Source organism: Lynx rufus, unplaced genomic scaffold (assembly GCF_022079265.1).
Source record: "Lynx rufus isolate CCGP_SWC_20201006 ecotype Redwood Valley unplaced genomic scaffold, mLynRuf1.p SCAF_7, whole genome shotgun sequence".
Classification (NCBI taxonomy): domain Eukaryota; kingdom Metazoa; phylum Chordata; class Mammalia; order Carnivora; family Felidae; genus Lynx; species Lynx rufus.
The window spans coordinates 18,836,975-18,859,691 of record NW_025814889.1 but is presented as its reverse complement, the minus strand read 5'-3'; the positions used below and the strand labels follow the sequence as shown (position 1 = coordinate 18,859,691).

At 36.0% G+C, this 22,717-nt stretch overlaps 1 protein-coding gene across 3 annotated transcripts in view; it reads right to left on the bottom strand.

The window, feature by feature from the left end:
* Positions 1-22,717, bottom strand: part of PLXDC2 (plexin domain containing 2) — a 455,666-nt gene that overhangs the window by 69,899 nt on the left and 363,050 nt on the right. For all 3 annotated transcript variants that reach the window (XM_047067158.1, XM_047067160.1, XM_047067159.1), the window contains one exon: positions 2,186-2,246. In XM_047067158.1, the coding sequence (XP_046923114.1) occupies positions 2,186-2,246 (61 nt within the window). The remainder of the gene's footprint in view (positions 1-2,185; positions 2,247-22,717) is intronic.

Below are 22,717 nucleotides of genomic sequence, written 5' to 3'. Positions count from 1 at the left end.
TATTTCACTTAGCATAATGCCCTCAAGGTCCATCCATATTGTCACAGATGGCAAGATTTCCTTCTTTCTTTATGGCTAAATCATATTCCAGTGTGTGTGTGTGTGTGTGTGTGTGTGTGTGTGTGTGTGTGTGTGTGTGTATTCATACGTATATGCCACATTTTCTTTATCCATTCACCCACTGATGGACACTTAGGTTGTTTCCATATCTTGGCTATTGTAAATAATGCTGCAATGAGCATGGGGTGCTATTATCTTTCTGAGTTAGTGTTTCCATTTTCTTTGGATAAATACCCAGAAGTGAAATTGCTGGATCACATGGTAGTTCTATTCTTAATTTTTTGAGGACCCTCCATACTTCCCTTGCCTTTAGCATAAAGCCTAAACTCCTTCAACTTGTCACACTTGGGGGTCTGTTGACCTCGCCAATCTCATCTCTCACCACTCCTCTTCTTAGCTCTATTAACCTTCAGGCATCATCTTGAATATCTCCTCCTCAAGCAAGCCTTCTCTTATGTTACTTAACAAGACCATGTCCTTACAGTTACTCTCTACCCAGGTCATTCTCTAAAAGCAGTCCTTGGTTCAGTGGTCTAACTACCTGTTGGACACACTTCTTCCATTTTTACATTATTGGTGCTTAGAACAGTACATAGTAAGTGCTCATATTAGGATTTGTACTTATGGAGTAAATTTATCTCATAGGATCAGAAAGATTTAACTCTAGTTTTAGGCACAGAAGATGGACTGCAGTTGGTGGCTTTGTTTACTCACCTGTAAAAGAAGGACAGAATTGCTCACCATAATTAAATGTATGTAATTAATGTAATGTAAATGACAATTTAATTACGTAATTGAAAGGAAACACTGGATATTAAAAAATGTACTTGACTCTGAGATACTTGGGAGTAGGGGGTCATTTTTAAAATTTTTGTAATTTCAGTGCTCAGCACATTCCACAAAACATACTTAGGATATATTCAGGGCTGTTTAAAATAAGATGGATTCTTCCTATTTCCTTGGTTCATGGTGGGCAAGAAAAGTAAGATGCCTGAATTACACTTTTGATCTTTGCACAACTACAGCTATTCAACTGCCATGTTTTCATGGAGGCAAATGTGACTACATGAAAGAAACATCAATTGGAAAATACAACTATGGCTCCAGGAATCTATTTTCATTTTGAATGATGTTGCTCTGTAAGTGAAGTGAAATAGATAGATTAGTGTATGTCACTATAATCCCACAAATGAATGTCAAAGAGTTGATGAAGGCTGTGTTGGCAATACGGCACTTAAAATTCAAGTATATTCTCAAAGATGTTTGTTTCAGGATATTTATAAGACATCATTATAAAACCTTAATTTTTAAGAAAGGCTTTAGTAGCCATTGGTCCCCTAACAGTTTAAAGAGAGCACTTTGACATGATTTGCTTTCCTGAATGAGAAAACGTGTATAATTGCTAATAATCTTCATTCAAAATTCACACTCTAACACTTAACACAGGGAGAAAAAACAAGTACTTTTCTTTGTGAACTTGATAGGATATCTTTATAGGACCTGAAATGACAATGTAAATGCAATTCACTAGAAAATTATGAACAGGATAAAATTGTTTCTGCAATTGCATGCACTTGCTTGAATCGTTTCATTGCATCATTGTCTGTATCATGCTTGCCTTGGAGTTACTGTTTCCATGTTATACCATTTCCAACTTATATTACATCAATTTGCTGCAATCAGTCTTTTCCTCCATACCATCGGTTTTGTTATTTGAGCAAAAAAGATGAACAATGGCTTCCGAGATCTTAGAAAAGCTGCAAGTGTTTAAGAGAACTGCCTTTTGCTTGTGAGATTCAAATTCTGGTTCTATTTCCTAGCCACACACCTAACTCTGTTCCCTCAGGGCTTCCCTCCCCACCCCCTTTCCTCACCCCTCCCTCTTCTCCCCTTGGTAATATGGGGGCAATAACAGCTCCCAGGAAGGGAGCTCCCTTGTCACAGGAAGGGTAGGAGAATCAATCGAGATAATACACGTAAAGAGATAAGCCCAATGTGTGGCATATATTAAGGACCCAACAATTGCTGGATATCTTTGTTAAATTAGATGCCATTTTCATTAAGATGTAGCAACCCTATAGAACAGCTTGGTCTCAGGAATCCTGTGGTTATAAAGCACATGTACCTCTTCAGGGCATCCACTGTCCACCCAGTCCTGCCGATGGCGGTCAAATCCACTGGAACATCTTTGGAGAGGACGCAGTGTTCGGAAAAGAAAATATGGGGTGCGGAGTGCAGGGCAGAAATTAAAAGAAAAAGATTGGCAAGTTAGTTAATTCTCCAATTTTCAGTTTAGCATTAACATGAGCTTTCTTCTATAGAACTGTTAACTGGAGTAGCAGTGAGGTATTTACAGGGTGGTGAGTAAGGACTCGTTCCTCAGGTAGTTGTGCAATTAGGATCACTCATGGCAGCAAATTACTCCACTGATGCCCACTACTCTGTGCAGAACACCTGGGTCCCAAGCAAAGGTAAAACCAATTGCTATTCTATGAGGTTAGTTTTCTTTTCACTCATATTTTCTTTTTCTCATCATCAAAACCAATGGTTATACACAGGTTTTTTGCAGGCATCATTTTTTAGGATTTCAGGTCTTTTTATCTGTTTTCTCTAAAAAAAAATTTTTTTTTAAATTTAAAACCCACAGTCATGCAAACTCTCTACTGTGCAGTAAAGGATTAACTCAGCAGGTTTGGGGTGTTGAAACCCTCACTTTCCAAAGAAAGAACTGGCCCTTGTCTGGCTCCTGGGAGAAAACCTCTAAGCCCTCGGAATATCCCACCTGATAAGAGTGTCTTTGTATATCGTGGGTCTTGGATTATGCAAGATAATTTATTCTAACAATATGATTTGTGTCTGTTTTGATTCACCTGGAGACTGGGGCCATGCTGTATCAACATGACCTCGTGGAGGGGCTAGAGACTAGAGATGAGAAGAGTCACAAAGAAATTCATACCTGCGTGACCGACCTCTGTAAAAACCCTCGACACCAAAGCATGGGTAGGCTTTCTTGGTTGGCAACACTTGGGTGTGTGTTTTCACAAACTGCTGCTGGGGGAATTAAGTGCTTTCTGTGCAACTCCACTGGGAGAAGGCAACCAGAAGCTTGTCCCTGGTCTCTTGTGGACTCTACCCTATGTGTCTTTCACCTGTATTGATTTTAATCTGTATCCTTTTGTTATAACAAATGGGAACCTTGAATATAACAGCTCTTCAGAGTTTTGTGAGTCCTTCCATTGAATCAGTGGACCTGAATATGTTCTTGGCAACTCCTAAAAACACTCCAATTAGGTCTTCTCTAAAAGGTCGATTTCAGCAAGCACCGGGTTAATAAGATTTTGTTCACTCCTACTGTCTTCCTCGACTGGAATGATTTTCTGCCCTCTTTGTCCATTTGTTTTTTTTAAGACCCAGAAATTAATATCTGGTGCCCATTCTGATAAAGCTTCAAAATTGCTGTGATCACATTTTACTTTTATTATTTAACTTTTCCCCTTTATATAAAATTTCATGTGCTTATGTATTATTTACCAAACTTGATTGTGAACATTTGAAAGCTAGGATTGGTATCATATAAAATCATACCTAGTATATCTAAAACATAATTTCTTTTCATATTAGAAATTCAAAGTATTTTTGCTAGTCTGTTAAAATTAAGGATTTGCATAACCCCTGAATTTCAATATCTATGTATATATTTATATATAATATATATGAATCCCTATTGATAAATATTAACATACAGACTTATACATTTTTCAAAATAAATGGACAGCATTCAACTTTTGTCATATTTTCTTATAGTACTATTCTGCAACTTTTTTTTTTCACTTGCTTTGCGATGAGTTCACATGATGACTTTTTCTAAGAATCCTTGCCAGAGATTATGTACCACGGCATGGATGAGCATAATTTAATTCAAGTGGAATGTGAAAACATCTCTGTCAACAAAGAAGACCATATCTATCATTTTGCCCAGACACGATCCATTAGAGCTCAGCTATTTTATGCCTACCATCTGTGTTGAATAAGCTTAAGTGTGGAATAAACATCAGTGTGTGATCTGCCATCCCAAGTTTGAGAATCCCTTGTTGGTCAAGGCCATCTCCGGTTACCCAAAGAGATTTGACATTTGGAGTCTGTTTAATTCCAGACGAATTAGATGACTGTCCTTCTTCTCCTTTTTTCTTTCACGTTTGTTTAAATATTGAAACGCGTATTGACATTCTCTTTTGCAATGGGGATTATTGATTTTCTAAAAAAACATATTTTGGGAGTCACCTGATCACAAGCCATTTTGAGAGCTATAAGTAAGCAAATGGAATAGATAATTTTTAAAATGTATTCACTTACCTATTCTAGATGTATTCAAAGCCAGTGGGAATTAATAACTTTTACCTTATATATTAACTAGGCACTACCAGATCTTAAGTTACAGGCCAACTGAAATTTCATCTTAAGTAAGTAGTCCTTTAAATTGTTAAATTAATCCCAGGAAAAGTACAGGAACACTGCATTTTGCTTGATTTAATAAATCAAGGAATAGTAATTACCATTAGAAAATAGTAATTACTATTACAAAATAGTAATCTATATTGCATCCACAAGCAATTATATAAACAAAAGGTATATTATATGTGTATGTGGGCATGTGTGTGTTTGTTACAAATCACTAAGAAAACCACCCTTACATTATCTCTGAATTCTTAAAAAAAAAAAGCCCAAAACCTAAATATCCCTTTTAAGAACACCTTCCTCTCTCCACTGAGCCGCTGCGTTGTTTTTTATAAAATCCAATGATATTAACCATATCATGCTCCAGCGTATTGATTTCCTGACATTCTTAACAGTGTTCGCAAAGAGGCTCTCTCCTACCCTGGAATCACCTGGAATTCCTGTTGAAAGCAAATTCCTCAATGTAGCAGAATAAGATTCTCTGGCAGTTTGGGTCCAGCAATTTTCATTGCAAATGAGCACCCCAGGTGATACTTACTACACTGAAATTTCACAACCGTGGTCCCTTCTTACCCTCCCGCCCATCCTCTACAACCTGTTCTCATGCCCCTTGGTGCCCCTGCCTGAATGTGCTGTGTTCTTTCATCGCTCTGCCTTTGAACATGTTATTACTTATGTCTGGAATACCTTCTTTGTCTCTAATTAGTAAATCCAATTCAACTTAAGCTTATCTCTTCTAAGAAGCATCTCCTTTTTTCCCACTCAGAAGAGTTAGCAACCCTTTCTCAGCGCCCTCCCCCAAAATCAAGCACCAGTGTCTATTCTTAGTTCATTTTAGACTTCAGGGGTACATGGGTCAAAGAGGGGTTGGAGTCAAACTGCTTGAGTTAGAGTGTTGGCTTGGGCACAAAACAGGAATGAGACCTTAGGCAAGTTATTTTTCCTATCTAAGCTTGTTTCCTCATCTGTAAAATGAGGTAAGGGAGGTTATGTACGGGCTAAAAGTAGTGTTCGGTACATAGTCAACATTTAGCAAATATCAGCTGTTTTTAATCCCCCTATATGTTTTTGAAGTAAACATGCAGCAAGGTCGACAACTGTTGAAAATGAGTAAGTAAGATTCTCATTTTAGAGTCAGCATTTTGGAAAATGTTTAGGAGTTAATTCTGTGTCCCACATCAATGTGAAATGTGTTGTATACTTAAAGTCCTTCATCATCACCTTTGGGAATTAGTATTACAGAATCTTATGAGAGAACATCTAAGTTGCTCTCAAACATGGGTCAAATCTTTATCCAATATTTATAAATAGAGATGACGTGGTTTTGCAAATATTCCTCAAAAATTGATTTCAATAAAGTCTGAGCTCCTAACTATGATGGGTTTCCAATGTTTTTATTTTCAAGTTATTCCTCTCTTCTCAGCGTTACTTAATTCTCAAACAAATTGATAGAGACCTGCACTTCAAATTGATTGTACTATTCTCCACACAGTTTCAATGGGGTGCTGATTTCAAAGGACCCAGGAACCGTGTTAAGTGAACCCCATTAAATAAGGCAGCCTAGAAAACACACAATACTCTCCTGGCTTGGTAACCAATCAAGAGATTAAAGTGTAAATCTCATCTTTAATTCATCTCAGTTCTATAGAAAGGGTTTCAGAAATATGACTCATTTTGCAAGGGTAATACATTCAGGCGAAGGAAACAGAGTAAGTGTGAGAATGTATACAGAAAGGCTGAGAATGAAGCGCATCTCTTACTGCACAGTTAAACATGTGCCTTTTCACCACTGAGATGAAACATGCAAAAGAGAATTTAGAAAAGAAACTTCACAGAATCTTAAGACTTGGTTAGGAGTCACTTTCTAGATCAGGAGTCAGCGAATGTTCTCTTGAAAAAGCACCAGGGAGTAATATGTTAGGCTTTGCAGGCTATATACAGTTTCTGTTCTACCAGCTTACCTCTGCCTTGTAGCTCAAAAGCAGCTACAAATTCCTAAAGAATGGGTGTGGCTGTGTTCCAATAAAACTTTATTTATAAAAACAGGAAATGGGTCAAATTTGGCCCACTTTCTGTAATTTGCTGGCCTCTGTTCTAGATTATTATATAAGAATAAGGATCTGTAAAATAAAGATCTGAAAACTAGAGCAAATGCCTCATCAAGGTGTCTCATGATTTAAAGGGTCCTTGCAGCTTTATGTGTATTTAACAGAGTGTGCTATCTTAATGGAAAATTCAATTGTACATTTAATAAATTTTCTTGCCACAGTCTTCAAAAGTGTAAAAAATGATCCTCCAGCCTCAAAACATGGAAAGTTGCTTTAAAAAGGCAGAAACATTTCAGCTTATAATTTCAGCTTATAATTATATGGTTATAACTAATAAGACATTTTATCATTAGATAAAATAGGTGATAGGTAGTATGGAGCTGTAAGAGATGGGGAAATTATTTTATTTTGAAATACTAAAAACTTTAATTGGAAAACTAGGTCATAAAATTGAAAATGTTGATTATAATAATTATTCTCAATAAAAAATAGTAAAAAAATCATATTTTATATCCCATATGGGTCATTCTTGTCGTTCCCAATTGCCTCAAGCATGAGAGGGATGATTTCACTTCTAAAACCACTTCTCCTAAAATTGAGAAACCTGATCTTAAAATTTTCCAGAATTCTCATGCATGAACCACTCATTGCATAGAGCTCTGGGAATGACAGATGAATCTAACTACACAGTAATCTATTACAGAGACAGTATTGTAAGGCAAATTATGAAATTTTACATCATTCTAATATGCAAGGATGTGGAGTTTTTTGTTCTTTAATAAAAGTTCTTGATATTAGGGGCAGCTCAGAACCATAATCCAATGCCAATAAGAATAGCGATCCGCAAAATGCAGACATTTTGTTTTGTAGAGGAGTTTCAGATGGAAAACTGGGTTCAAGTCCTGTCTGATATCTAATATCCATAATTTTGTCTTTCATACATGTGGCAGAGTAGGTGTTATCCAATGCTAAATTATCATTAATTTTATTTCCCACCCAGTCTTTATTGAATATATATTTACTTACACCTATGTATTAATCAAATTGGAATCATAACATGTGATAGCTTGCTTTTCCACAGTAATAACAGAATCTGGGCATTTTTCCATGTCTGTAACTATCCCTTGAGAGTTTATTTTTAATGACAGCATATACTCCATCATATGGCTTTATGAAAAATTTATTCAACCTACATATGAGAATACCCATGTCATTTTAAACCTTATAAAAATATTCATCATCATCCTTTCTGCAATTTGATAAATTAAAAATGATATATCTTACTTTAGTGAGCATTTCTTCCATTACAGGTGAGGATAAACTTTTAAAACATGTTTACTGGCTATATGTATTTCTAAATTTTTGAACAGTATATTCATTTATTTTCCCTATTTTATTTGATTATGTTATTCATTTGTTGTTTTTTTTTTTACAGGATTTCTATGAACTGAGAGCAGTAAACTCTGTTAAATATATTGCCTGTCTGTTATTCACCTTCCTATTCTAAATATGATTTTTTTTTATAGGAAACAGTTTGTATTTTTACATTGCAATGTTTGCTTTTCAACCTTTCCTTGCGAGGTTTCTTTCTTTGCTTTTAGGGTCAGAAAGGCCTTACTACTTTACTTGGCATTAAGTAAAGTTTGCCATACTCTCTTTTTAGTTAGTCCATTATTTATTTCATTCCTTAGTTTTAGTTCTCTAATCTATTCTAAATTTATTTTGATACATGGTATAAAGAACCACATCCAAATATACAAATTTTATTAATACAGGTGGCTGAGAGTCCCAGGATCATTTGTTGACTAGATCTTTATCCATTGTTTGGAACTGCACATTTTCTCACATAATAAACTCATATGCTAATGTCTACTTCTGAAATGGTATACCTTTCCATCGATTGCTTTGTTCTTTCTTGTACAATTCCTATAATGATTTCATCATTATGGTTTTATATCATGATTAACACCTAATAGTGTAACTCTTCCATCATTGATCTTATTTATATTATTTCTTGAATAGTTTCACTCATTTATTCTTCTCTGTGGTTTTTACACAGTCCCATATTCCAAATAACAGTCCTATTGTGAATTTGGAAGAATATGGAAATAATTGACATCTTACTACATTCTAGCTTTCCACCCATTAAAATGTTTTTTCAGGTGTTCTTTTAAGTGCCTCATCAAACTTATTTTTTTTCCTTATATAGGGACTACATATTAAATTTGTTAGTAATTATTTTATCTATTTTTGCTGCTGTTAAAGGGCTTTAATCATTGCATTTTCTAAATGGTTATTTCTGACATGGAAAGTTATTGATTTCTGTGTACTTATTGTGTGACTGGTACCTTTATTTACAGATAATAATGTTGCTTCCCCTTTCCAATAGCCATGTCTTATATTTATGTTTCTTTTCTCTGTGCATTAACCAGAAATATAGAGTTCTATTACAAAATAGTAACAGTCACATCTTTGCTTTCTTCTTTATCTGAACTGGAATGTCTCTGGGCTTCAATGTTCAGTGTATTTTTTTCATGGTTGTGAAATAATATTTATTATTGTATTAATACTCATCCTTCTATGTCAGTCTGTTTTTTTACTCAGGAAAGAAATGTTGGATTTTATCAAATATTTTTCCCATCATTTTCCAAGATGAGCAAATGATTTTTGCTACTAGCGCTATTAATTGCATTAATATATATCTTTGAATTATGGAATAAATTTATTATTTGGCTATGTTTTCATTATTTTAATTCTGTGGGTTTTGATTCTTGGGTTCTAAAATTCTGTACTCCTAAATAGTACAGAGTATCTATGAATAATCTATAGCTAACATCACACATAATGATGAAAGCCTGAATGCTTTCTTCTCAAGATCAGAAACAACACAAAATGGTTACTCTCACCACTTCTAATCAACAATGCACTGTGCAGTTGAAGAGGCAAGGAGAAGTTAGTACGCTAGAAAGTGAAGCTTTGGGAGACTGTCAAATCGTAAATTGCTTCCTGCTTTGTGTGTTTCCTATAGAACTGCAAAGTAAAATGAGAAATCAACTTGTAGCTTGATTAAGAGGCAAAAACAAGGCAGCCACCAGATTACAGAAGAATTAGTAAACGGCCGAGACTCATAACAACCCTCATTAGATACAAAAGCAATATACGTCATAATTTTGGAAAGTTTAAAAGTAATGCTTTTACTGAAGAATGACAAAATCCGCTAAAACCCAAAGGGTATCTTAGGGTTAAATGTGTAGAGTTAAATGGGTCAACTCTCTGAGCGGGGTGGAAATTGCAGGCTACTGGAGGTATTCCTCTTTTTAAAACCCTGGGATTAGTACATATTACTAAATGAAAGCAGACATCGATAGTCCTAGAGCATCGGTCCACATGGTCAGTTTCAGAAGCCTGCTGTAGGATTTGAAGAGGAGAGTAGCCAGTGGGGTTTCCTTGGTGTTTTCCCTTCTATGAGATCTAACCCATGCTGCCTCCTGAGGGAAGTGCCTGGTTCCTTTTCCCAAGCGCAATCAAGGTTAGAGCACCTTGCCTGATGACACATTTGTTATCCAGTAAAGGTTACACAGTTAAAGATGAAGTCTTCAGTTTACCAGGGGTTATTGACATTTAAGATCAAACTTGTTATCCCAGCACCATGAAGGCAATATTTCTTCATTGATTGATCTTAAATACGGCTCTGGCAATTAATCTGAGTCTGGCCAAAAACACGTTTTAACAGTTTGGCTCCTTATTTATGAAAGATTTTCAACTCCTTTGGAAATACCATCACTCTTTAAAGAAGATAAATGATAATCTGAGGCTGAGAAATGGTAATTGAAGGAAGGCTATTAAGACAAATAGTTTCAATTTGTTTCCTCAAATGACATATGCACGAATAAGATGTCATGTGATTTTTATTTTAGAAAAGAAAGATTGTATTTCTTGGTAATTATTTCCAACCGTGAAATCAATAATTTTACAGCTTTTAGAATGTACGTATTCCATTTAAAAAAACAATGGTATATTCCACCCAACTAAATGTGCAACTTTGGGATCTTGTATCTGGACATCATACTAGCACATCCCGAAAAAACTGGGAGCACAGCACATTGTATCACATTAGAAACGAGAACTTCCTTTGCCTTACTAAACTCTCTTTCCGAATCCTGGCGCTAAGAGCAATGGAGTCTCTCGACTTGAATATTAATAATTAATAACTTGATTAATCATTTTCAACGGGCTGAGACACTGCCAGAAAAAAACCCCAGCAACATTGTTTCATTTAAAATGGCTATAATGGGGACAAACAGGGGAGGAAAGTTGAGGTTACCGACAGTGTCGGAGCAAGTTAATAGTCGACATGTTTTCACACACTGTCAGGTAGGTACTCACCCTAACCTGGCAATACTCCTCACAATGACTTGCATTTGAATACTGCAAAAAGTTATGGTTATATTATTTAGTGGAAAGAGCACGAGTTTTAGAACCGCATACACAAAACTGGCTTCAGGGCTTGACTCTGACCTTGACTGTGAGCCATGGCAAGTAATTACCAGAGATTTGGTTTCTGTAAAACCAACCTTCCTTGTGTTTCAGCGAGAATTAAATGGGATAATATGGATGAAGCACTCTTCTGGTGTTTGACATAGCAGGTGCCTAAAAAACGTAAGCTATTTTATGCTTTTTTTTTTACCCTCCATGGAACCTAGCCCTGGTCAAAAACGTTTATTGGGAAAGAAAAAAAGACACTGTAATCTAATATATAATTGAAAATCTATAGGATATTCTCCAAGTCCTGACACAGCTTCTTTAGCCACTTCTTTTTTAGCTTCTTAAAAAAAAAAAGAGGAGAAATCCCTTCAGGATGCATGAATTTTTTCAGAATTTAAAATTCCTTGCCAAACGTTCAACTTGGCTATCTTGGTACAACAGAAGTGAGAGCTGAATCTTGAGGGAAAGAAAAAAAGCTTGCTCCTCCTGGCTGTGAGCCCCTGAAGCCAATAGTCACAAATAAAACTCCTGGATGTTTCAAGGATTCCAGTTTTTGACGCCCTTTTAAAAATCTTCTTGACTTCATACCAAATGTTATACTTAAATGGCACTTTCAAATGCATAAAGGTGGACAGAAAGAGCAGTGACTTTTACTTTGTTGTTGGCTCGGGAAAAGGAACATAAAGTCTTGGGGGCTTAGGCGTGCTGTGCTTCTGTAAAATGCTATCCTTTCGCCAACAAATTTTTATTCCATGGTGCTCAGATTAATGGCCTCCTGGTCTTTCAGAGTTGTCGGTCTTCCTTAGGAACATCAACGATGCATGGATCAAGTCACCTATGTTCTGGCAAGATAGCAAAATTAGACTCTGGCAAGGAACTAGAAATCCCATTGATGAGCCAATTGACTCATTAAAAAAAAAAAGAATGAAAGAAAAAAAAAAAGGTCTTTATCCTAATTTAACTTTTGATATATAAATTTTTTTTTTCAACGTTTATTTATTTTTGGGACAGAGAGAGACAGAGCATGAATGGGGGAGGGGCAGAGAGAGAGGGAGACACAGAACCGAAAACAGGCTCCAGGCTCTGAGCCATCAGCCCAGAGCCCGACGCGGGGCTCGAACTCACGGACCGCGAGATCGTGACCTGGCTGAAGTCGGACGCTTAACCGACTGCGCCACCCAGGCGCCCCTAACTTTTGATATATAAATAGCTTCAGAATTTTACTTAGGATGCTAAAATTTGCAGAGAGGTGGGATAAAGGTGGTATTTCTACTTTCTCAGAACCATAGCATGAACTTTACCCCTGTTCTGAACCATAAACACTTAGGAAAGGACTATAACAGATACAAGAGACCATTCTGTTTGTCACCATTTCTTCAGAAAGAGTAACCAATAAACTGATCCAAATACATGCCCTTCTCTCTCTCATATTCTCTCTCTCTCTTTCATTGCATAAGAGATAAAGTGTTTCTAATCACAGTGGATTTGGGTCCTTGCAAACGACCTGTAGAAAGGACGGTTGCATTAGGAAGGTTAGCATTTCTAAGTAGGAAAACCTGCATTAATCACAGATTTTCAAGTTCTGCTCAGAGTCCTGGGTTCAGTGTTGCAGAGGGCTGCACTGTCTGATGTCATGGGTGAGAAGGAGTTGGGAAGGCACGGCTGTGAAACCCCTACCCGATATGATTTTATCTGTTTTGTATTTGGAGTTTCATTTTTCAAAAATGTTTCTCCTGCTTGAGAAGAAAAAGGTTGAAAATAATTTTATTTAATCATTTGTATACCTCACCCCATTAATTAATCTAGGCTTGTTATCACTGTATTTTACAATGTAATTAAATCTTTCAGACAAGTACTGTGAGCTCATGTAAAATATGATAACATAACATTGACGGGAACTCCAGAGAAGCAATTTTTTTCTTTTTCTCTCTGTATGCCTCTAAAAGATATAATTTAAGGCATCATAATATCAGATGATAGTGCCTGAGTGAGTCTTATAATGACCAGCAGAACACTGTTTCTTAAAAGGTATTTGTTTAATGATTTTTGGATAATGCACTTTTACTCTTCAAAAAATATTATATTTGTGAGATAACTTTTCCAGGATCTGAGCTAAATTAGAATAGCTTTTATACACCTGTAGTGGTCCAAATTCATTAATTTATATTAATCAGTCAACCTTGAAAAGTGTCATTGTTCCATTTCATCTATTTATTTTGGTTAAAGAACATTATATTTCTCCATTCGTATATTCAGCTCATGGTAAATTCACTATCATCCTCTAAAGTCTTAAGTGTGATTATTCCAAGTAGAAGTAAATTGATTTTGGTGGAAACACTTGAATACTTCTAGGGTTTGCCACAATATTATACAAGATGGGTTTTCTTATTATTTTAAAAGTACATGTGAAAAAAAGTACATGTGAGAGAATTTTGAAAGATGTATGTATATATATGTTATATAAAATACTATGTATATGTTAAGCAGAGGCTTTTAGCATATAGAACTTTGTTTTCTTTTAAAATTTTTTATTCTCTCCTCATTATAAATCTGTGGGCTCACCTGGAAAGGTCTGTTTCTAAGATTGCACTTGGTCCTTCTAGATTACCAACAATGTATTAGTAAATTCATTCCACTTTAGGGAATGATTCCAGTCATAAAACAGTGTGCTGCTTCCTTATTTCCTTGCTTTATTCTACATCAGATTTGCCAGGCATATAAAATATCAAATTACTAAATGCTAATTCTATTAGAGTTTTATGCAGCTCATGTGTACAAATGTTCTATGTCTTATTAAAGGCAGCAAAAAAAGAAGGATTTTAAGAATTTGGGTGTGAAGCAATTTTCTGCTTCATAAAATACAGTTAGTGTCACCTTATGTTAACAGAAATATTCTTGGATATGTAGTTTTTTCTCCTTCAGATTTGCTTTTAATGAAACTGACAGTATTTCAGAGTACACCCCTTTAAGCCCGATAAAAAATATTTATGGCAAAAGCTATACAAACATACACAGAATGGATATCTAGACCTGAATCTTCATCTTCTTCTTCCAGATCACAAGACCCATCAATTCAATGTCTTAAAAAAAATTTTTTTTTAATGTTTATTTATTTTTGAGACAGAGGGAGACACAGCACAAGTGGGGGAGGGGCAGAGAGAGAGGGAGACAGAATCCAAAACAGGCTCCAGGCTCTGAGCTGTCAGCATAGAGCCTGATGTGGGGCTCGAACCCACGAACTGTGAGACCATGACCTGAGCTGAAGTCGGACGCTTAACCGACTGAGCCACCCAGGCGCCCCAATTCAATGTCTTAAAAATCTTTTTTAGTATTCATTTTAAAACACTAGGATGTTAGTTTGACCTGGTCCTTTATTTCCTGCCCGTGTTTCCTTAGGTGATAATCATTAGAATTATCTCATTTATCTCAGTGTCGCTGTTACTTCAGTTATATGACCAGATAGTCAATACTTTCTTCCAAAGCAATGTATTGGGAATACATATTTTACTTTTTTTTCCATTAAACGTATTTGTAGTATGTCCTCCATTTATCTGGCAAACTTCTCCTGTTAAAGGCCAGATAATAAATACTTCAGGCTCGCAGGCCATTTGGTCTCTGTCACAGGAATTCCTTTATGGAGAATAATTAATTATTTATGGAGAATAATTGAACTAATGTAGGAATTCCATCTCTGCCTCATGTCCTGATGATACAAATGCAGCCACAAGGACTCCTAGAGCTTGGTGTTAGGTAGGCTGACCATACAATGTATGGGACAACAGCTACGCTTTTGAGAGAGGGAGGGAGAAAGAAATGGTGCATGGGGTCAACAGGCCTAGGCCCGTCTGTCCTGAGAAAAGTGGGTATGTGGTTATTTGGAAATGTACCTGATGGTCACACTTCACGGACCTCTCTTATTTACAAATTTTGTGTTCGACTACGATCAGCCTTTTCAGTCAAGACTTCTTGTAATTTCTCTCTGTCGTGTGGGTATCTTTGCTCATTTTGTTATTTTAGACAATCTAAGTTTATGCTTGTATACTGAAATTTAAGTCTCTGAAATATTTTATGCCCATGCTTTTGAAATATGGCATCGAGGATTACTCCCTCTTTTCGTAGACTGAGTGCGTGAGTCTGAGAGCACCCCTTTATATTAACACTTTATATTTATACTCCATCTTTGATATATGAGTATAAAACTTGACACGGAAAAAAAGCGATACAGGACCGATTTTCCTATAAGAAATGAACACTTTATACACCATTTTTGCTGTATGCAGTTTTAAAGGATTACTCACAAATCTTTTGGGTTTTTTTTCCACATTGGAACTCTGTGTGCTAATTTTATTACCTTCTCCTAATTCATGGGTTTTATTTACTTATTTTTCTGAGGAATTTATCTGGCCATTCGTGCACTTTGCGCAAATCTAACCTCAATACTCGTTAAAGGAAAGTCTGTATGTATCTGTTGCAACAAACTATTCAAGTAAGTGTTGAAAGGCTTTAGTGTAAATAAGCTATTAAGACCCTTTTGGTAGGCAAGGGAAGGGCTTCTTCCCCTGTCCTGGTGGACATCTGCTTTGGATTACTTGACAAAGCTACATGTGCTAACACCAGGCATAGAACCCTACAGAAGAAATTCCAGCCCTAGCATTTATTTATTTTTTCTTCATCCCTACAACCTTCCGTCCTTCACAAGTTTTTTATTTTAAATCCTGGCTCCACTAAGTTATTAGTTTCGTGACCACCAAGTTATTAGTTTTGTGACCTTGGCTCGGCTCCTCAATGTTCCTAATTTCTCATTTACTTAATCTATGAAACAGGGAACTGAACACTTACCTCCGGATGTGATTTCAGGGGCTGGATGAGATAAAAGAATTAAAAGACTTTAGGGGAAATGAAGGCTTTCCTGTGATGCCTGACACAGGGTAAATACCAAATAAAAGGTAGCTATCGTAATTACGTTAAGCACCTCCATATGTAAGGCATTCTCACCCTTAAAACAAACCCTGTGTCCTTTCTTGCAAAGCTCATGGGATTCAGCAGCAGCAGCGGCAGCAAATCTGGGTAAGGATAAAATAAACCCATGTGCTGATGAAGTGCAGGGGACGGAGAGGTGAATTCTGATCAGGGCACAGGTCAAAACAGAGGTCTTCTCCGGTGGTCGGAGACGCTATTTTAGGAAAGTAAAATCTGTACTTTAGGACAACCTATCATTAGAAATCGTTGCAGCCAAGGTCACGATTCATGGAGAGAATCATTCCCCCTTAACTATGAATTGTCACTGAAGGAAATATTCTAGAGCTGAGAGGAAAGAGAAAGTGACTCTAGGAAAGAGGGAAAAAATGGGTCTCGCTAATCCAGAATTGGCAAATCTCTCTAGGGTATCCCAGAGAAGGAAATTTTGAATGCTAATCTTGTTCAACCAAGAAATCATAGTTTATCCTGAAATACTTTCTTCTTTGTTTTCCCTAATAATGGATAGCAGCTCAGTCAGACTGCCCTAAAATCATATGAAAAGATACATCTCTAGAATAGCATTACCTAGATGTTCTTAGAACTAAAGAACTAACAAGATTATTACACACATGACTGATTTACTGGATTTCATGCACTTTTCCACCAATGATAGCATTATCATAAAATTTCCTTCAAAACTCTGGGCAGGGTAAACTTGGATCTCTGACTCAGGACTTGATAGTAAATCAACTCTTTTAACATTTAGACAATTTCATAAAAATCTTAAGTAAAGGAGTATGCTTGTATCTAGAAATATGACATAGTCATATTTCAGCTTTTCTCGGGGTTCGGTTTTAGCAGAAAGCAAAAAATCAGAAACTATCGCTATGACATTTTAATCATTTTCTTACATAAGTCTTTAAAGAGCTAGCTTGAGTATGAACGTTGTATTTTGAATGTCCTTGTATATTTTCACATTAGAGTCCCAGCAAAACAAAACAATTAAACCATAAACTACTAATTAAAAGTTTTCTCTTTTACCATATCAGTCTTTTAAACATGAATGTTAATCTAAGGCTCCTCGATACCCAGCAGTCATGTCAATTTTTTTTAACAGAAGCTAACTGTGAACTTTGTGTTTTGCTTTAAAATTTTTATTTCCTCGTCCTTTACACATCATATTTTTGTCATAATAATTCAACACTTACTGTTTTTAAAAAACAAAATTGAACAAAATCCATCTCATTCTTGGACAATTAATTTCTAATTATTTCCAGGGGAACTTGTTATTATATTAGTGCAAGCAACCTAAGGGAATGGAATATATAATTTAGCACTAAAATGCTCCATTTTTGGATACTCCATACATGTTTTTAGGTCGCATGTGTTGACGTTAATAGTTTTCCAAATTATGACCGTATAAAATGCAGTTGCCACAGTCAGTTAGCACATAAGCAAAACTTGAAAATCACTTGGATACTCTTGAAAAAGCAGCTATAAACAGATGTGATACTAAATAATTCTACAGATTTTATTTCTAGCTTGCCAAGTGGTGCTCAGATGGAAAGCAAACACAGCATTCACTGCCTGGAAAATCAAAGACAGCTAAAAAGAATGCCTTGAGATTTCAGGTGGGACTTGGGAATCAGGAGACTTGGCTACAGCACCTGTTGCTTTCGAGTCTGGAAATAAGAAAGCTGGTTCCTACTCTGTATTCACAACCAGCTTCAAAGACTGGCAGATGGCCAGTGGCAAAAAGGCGACAGAGGCCAAAATGCAAACTAGATGATTGACAGATAGATGAAAAGATAGATAAAACTACAGTTCAATACTTAAAAAAAAAATAGAATTACATGCATTTTATATCCAAAAGGCTGACGAATCAACACCATTTCTCCAGAGGAAAGAAATGCAGTCTATGTATTCAGAATTGTTAATTTTCTGCTTGTGAAAGGTTCTTTAACTTCAGAGTTTTCTGAGAGAGTATCCAAAATTTCCTAATCTACTTTAATATATACATTTCCTTTCTTTGTTTTAAAAATATACATTTGCTTGTTTACTGATTGATTCAGTGTAGATACTATGTACGTGTGATAAAAATTCAAATGCTACAAGAGAAAATATGATGAAATAGCAATATTTTCTCTTTCTACCAGTTTCCAATTTATGGCAGTTTCCCCAAAGGTCAACTGTAACTAGTTTCTTATGGATTTTTTCAAAATTGTTCTCTATATCAGAATTTTTGCTTTCATGTAATGGATAAAATAACACCATAGCTTGTTATACTGTTATAATTAATTCACACACAAAAAATTAGCACACTTTTGTTAAATCTAGACTTGGAATGCTCAAAAAGAAAAAAACAGGCTTTAATCTTGTATTCTTAAAACACAACTTTGTTTATGTCGCATTTCAGAACAAGCTCATTAATTGAAACACTAAGATTCTTTATTTAGATTTGAAAGGATTATAAATTGCACTAAAATAAATTCAAAATTCAATTAATCTCTTATAAGCACTGCACACCTAAAACAATTATCTTGGCTGTATGGAATTTCTAGAAGCACCATAAGTTCTTTTAGAACAGTGAATCTCTACTTTGATAGTGTAATTTTAAAAAAATTCAGCAAAGATGATCTGATGATTTTAACAAGCTAACAATGTTCCAAAATCTGATTTATTTTATATTCTGTACTTCTCTAAAAACTTCTTTTCTTTTATCAAGATCTCTTTCACTAACTTGGAATAGATTTTTTAAAAAATTTAATAATGTTTATTTATTTTTGAGAGAGAGAGAGGGAGACACAAAATCTAAAGCAGGGTCTGAGCTGTCAGCATAGAGCTTGATGTGGGGTTCGAACTCACAACTGCGAGATCATGACCTGAGCTGAAGTCAGATGCTCAAATGACCAGGCATGCCCTGAATAGATTTTAACAAGGAATATTTTTTATCTTCAAAACACTTTTTCTATATTTGTCTATTCCCAAGTAAAAATAAGTGTTTCCATGCAACTTTGGCATAACCATTGCAGGTGTACAAGACTCTCAGCCCATTTGTGCAAGATCAGCATTTCCACTGTGCTCCTCTCAGATTACCACAGAATCCTCTGAAGAGGTTTATTAAAAAGTTCAATCCCTTGACTCCACTCTGGACCTATTGAATATGAATCCCTTGGTGAGATTCAGGGAAATCTGCATTTTAACAAGCTCCTGTGGCAATTCTTAACTGTATTAATATTTGAGAACTACTGAACCTACGACCACTCAGAATTAATGAATATAAGAATCAAATATACCTAGATGAGATATGTATTTCACATTGCAGGATACAAGGTCAAAGAACTTTATTGATTTGTCCAAAATCAGTCAGCTAATTGTTGGCTGGACCACCAGGTATTCAGAAATCTGGTCTAATCTATCTAGGACAACAAAACATGACTGCCTCTCTACTGTGAATTTTGGGAATTGTGATTCCTTTTCAATCACTCAGGATTGCTTCCTCAGTTCTGGGCTCCTCCTGAACCTTAGCTGGCTAGTACTAACAAGAACCCACTAAAGAGAATCTCATTTGGTCTAGATTTGGGCTACTGTGGTCACCAGTTTTAGACCTATGGGAAATTTATCCATTCCTGCTGCGTGTATAATTAAAGCTTAATGTTTCGCTGACACCTTCAGTCAGAAATGACAGCATTCTCTTCTTCCTGTCTATCATGACCAGGCAGCATACAAGAAAGCATTCCAGTGAATTTTTCTTTAGTTAAATAATTTTTTTGGATCTGATATTTAATAAAAGACGCAACCTTCCATCAAAGACAAAAATAGAATTATGTTAGTTATAAACAGCTTCATATTTTGCATTTAAACCTTACATTCAGTTTATTGAAATTGTTACCATTTTCGGCTATCAAAATATTACTAATCAGTAATTCTGATAAGCAGACAGAAGTGATTGCAACTTGAAAGAAAGTCAGCATATTGAAACATAGATCAATAAAACTTTATGTAAAATTCTTGAAGCTTGGTGAGTTCTAAATTTTTTCACGTATGTATATCTCTCTATCTCTATCTCTATCTCTATCTCTATCTCTATCTCTGTCTCTATCTCTATCTCTATATCCATATCTATCTATCTATCTATCTATCTATCTATCTATCTATCTACCTACCTATCTATCTATCTATCTAGTTAAATCACTAGTCGGGGAAGAAGAGAAAGAGGTAGTAAGAATCCCAAACAGGCTTCTGCTGGCAGCGTGGAGCCTGACACAGGGCTCGATTTCATAAACTGTGAGATCATCACCTGAGCCAAAAGAGAAAGTGGATGCTTAACCGGCTGAGCCACCCAGGTGCCCCGAAGCTCAGTGAATTCTAAATGTCCACCTGAGAATTGGTGCATTTCCAAGTAGAACTTTATTTGAGCCCAATCCACTGAAATAAGCCTTCGATTATAATTAATTTTGAATCAGAGCTGCTGGATTTCCCAAATAGCTTCTATTTATTAGATCTGGACTTCACACCTTATCATCAAAGCCAATGGGTTTTCATATGTGAAAGAATCATATAAATGTGTAGTCTATAAGTAGCCTCAAATATAAACTTAGATCATAATGTCAGAAGGGTTATGGCTACGGTTTTGCCCAGGATATGAAAGGTACATTTAAATAAGCACAATTATACTCTACTGATTAATCTTAATTTTACAAATTTCAGAGTGTGTCACATATTCCAAGAATACATGATATGTTATTTGACAGTTGTGGATTTTCTGATCCTCTCTTTTCAATCTTAACATCTTGGACTAAATTAAGACTTACAACTAAATTAGACTAACAGAATGCTTTATATGGCCCTCTAGGGATTACAGTGGAATTGTACCTTACTTGAGGGCTAGATATTGAGGTGAGAAAGTAGGTAAAAATCCGACTGAATCAAAATATGTTTGGAATTACCTTAGTACAGTTCTTTTTTTTCTTTTTTTTCAACGTTTTTTTTTTTTTTTTTTTTATTTATTTTTGGGACAGAGAGAGACAGAGCATGAACGGGGGTGGGGCAGAGAGAGAGGGAGACACAGAATCGGAAACAGGCTCCAGGCTCCGAGCCATCAGCCCAGAGCCTGACGCGGGGCTCGAACTCACGGACCGCGAGATCGTGACCTGGCTGAAGTCGGACGCTTAACCGACTGCGCCACCCAGGCGCCCCTACCTTAGTGCAGTTCTTTCAGAAGCCTTTCTTCTTTCTTAAATGTTTATTTATTTATTTTGATAAAGAGAGAAAAAGAAAAGAGTGCGTGAGCAGGCAAAGGGTAGAGAGAGAGGGAGAGAGAATCCAAAGCAGGCTCTGAGCTGTCAGTGCAGAGCCTGATTCAGGGTTTGATCCCACAAACTGTGAGATCATGGCCTGAGGGGAAATCAAGAGCCAGGTGCTTAACAAACTGAGCCACCCAGGTGCCCACAGAAGACCATCATTGTTTAATAAAACTACTTCTTCCAAAGTCAGTATGGACTATTGGATTTTGGCTGACCCTAGATGAAGCTGTTGGCTTCCTTTTAGGACCATGTGGTATGAAAACTACTCTCTGTTTCCTTAAACCCTAAAGTCACACTCAATCCTGCAGATGTGCACGGTGGTTTAGGGGTATGTAGAAAGGAAACCGAAGGGGATAGGTATATTCAAGTTTCCTCTGGTGCTTGTATTCAGAAGCATACGATTACTGGTTGTGGAAATTTGGATTGACTGCATTATTTAAATTTGCTCTCTCCATTTCTCTCTCCTCTCAAACTTAGGTAGTTTAATTTCTGTAAGCTAAATGAACATATGATAATGAGTACATTCTACCTTCAAAAAATTATCTGTGCCTATGTAAAAAGGATTTTTCATCCTTAATTAATTTAGATTGATAATACATTTTATATCATTAGTGAATTATTCGCGACTATTTCTGACTGGATACACTTCAAAATTTTTGAAGCCTAGTACATGTGATACATTTTTCTACTTCTCTTTTTGTTACTGAAAAGAAATCCAGTTCATTTAGTAGAAAATAACAGCCAGTGCCATCGTGTTTAAGGAAATGCAGTAGAAATAACAGGTCAAAATAAATATAGAGCAGTTATGCAAAACTATTTTTCCTCATCTTATACATCTTCTTAAGTAAATATGTGATACTACTATTCAGGGGACACATGCCTTTACCATTAGTAGGGATTTACCTATTCTATTCATTCTTTTGATGGATGGAATCACAGAAACTATTCATTCTCCAATTTTTACCAGTAGCCTTATGACTTCGATTGGAGCTAATAAAATGTGGAAAATTCTGGAAAAGTGAGACACCAAGAGACTAACTCCCCAGTATGCAACATGCTTGATTATAAATGTTGACACTTTATGCCAGGCATCAGCTTAGTTCTTTCTAGAACCATTTGGTTGATACTGAAAAAAACCAATGGATGAGAACAGCCAAAGTGACCAATTAGAATTTTCATGAAAGTGGAAATTCCTGGCCTTGATCATCTTCACGATCAGTTCAACTGTATGTGTTGGATTGTTGTATTAGTCCAGGCATGGTGTGCTGTAGAAGACATTAACATGAGTAAGACTACATTTCTACCCTTGAAAGGATTTACGTTCTCTTATTTCTCCTTTGTTGATTCCTCCTTTTTGTCTTCAACTCCGTGTGGCAAAAATTCTAATTATGCACAAGAATACAT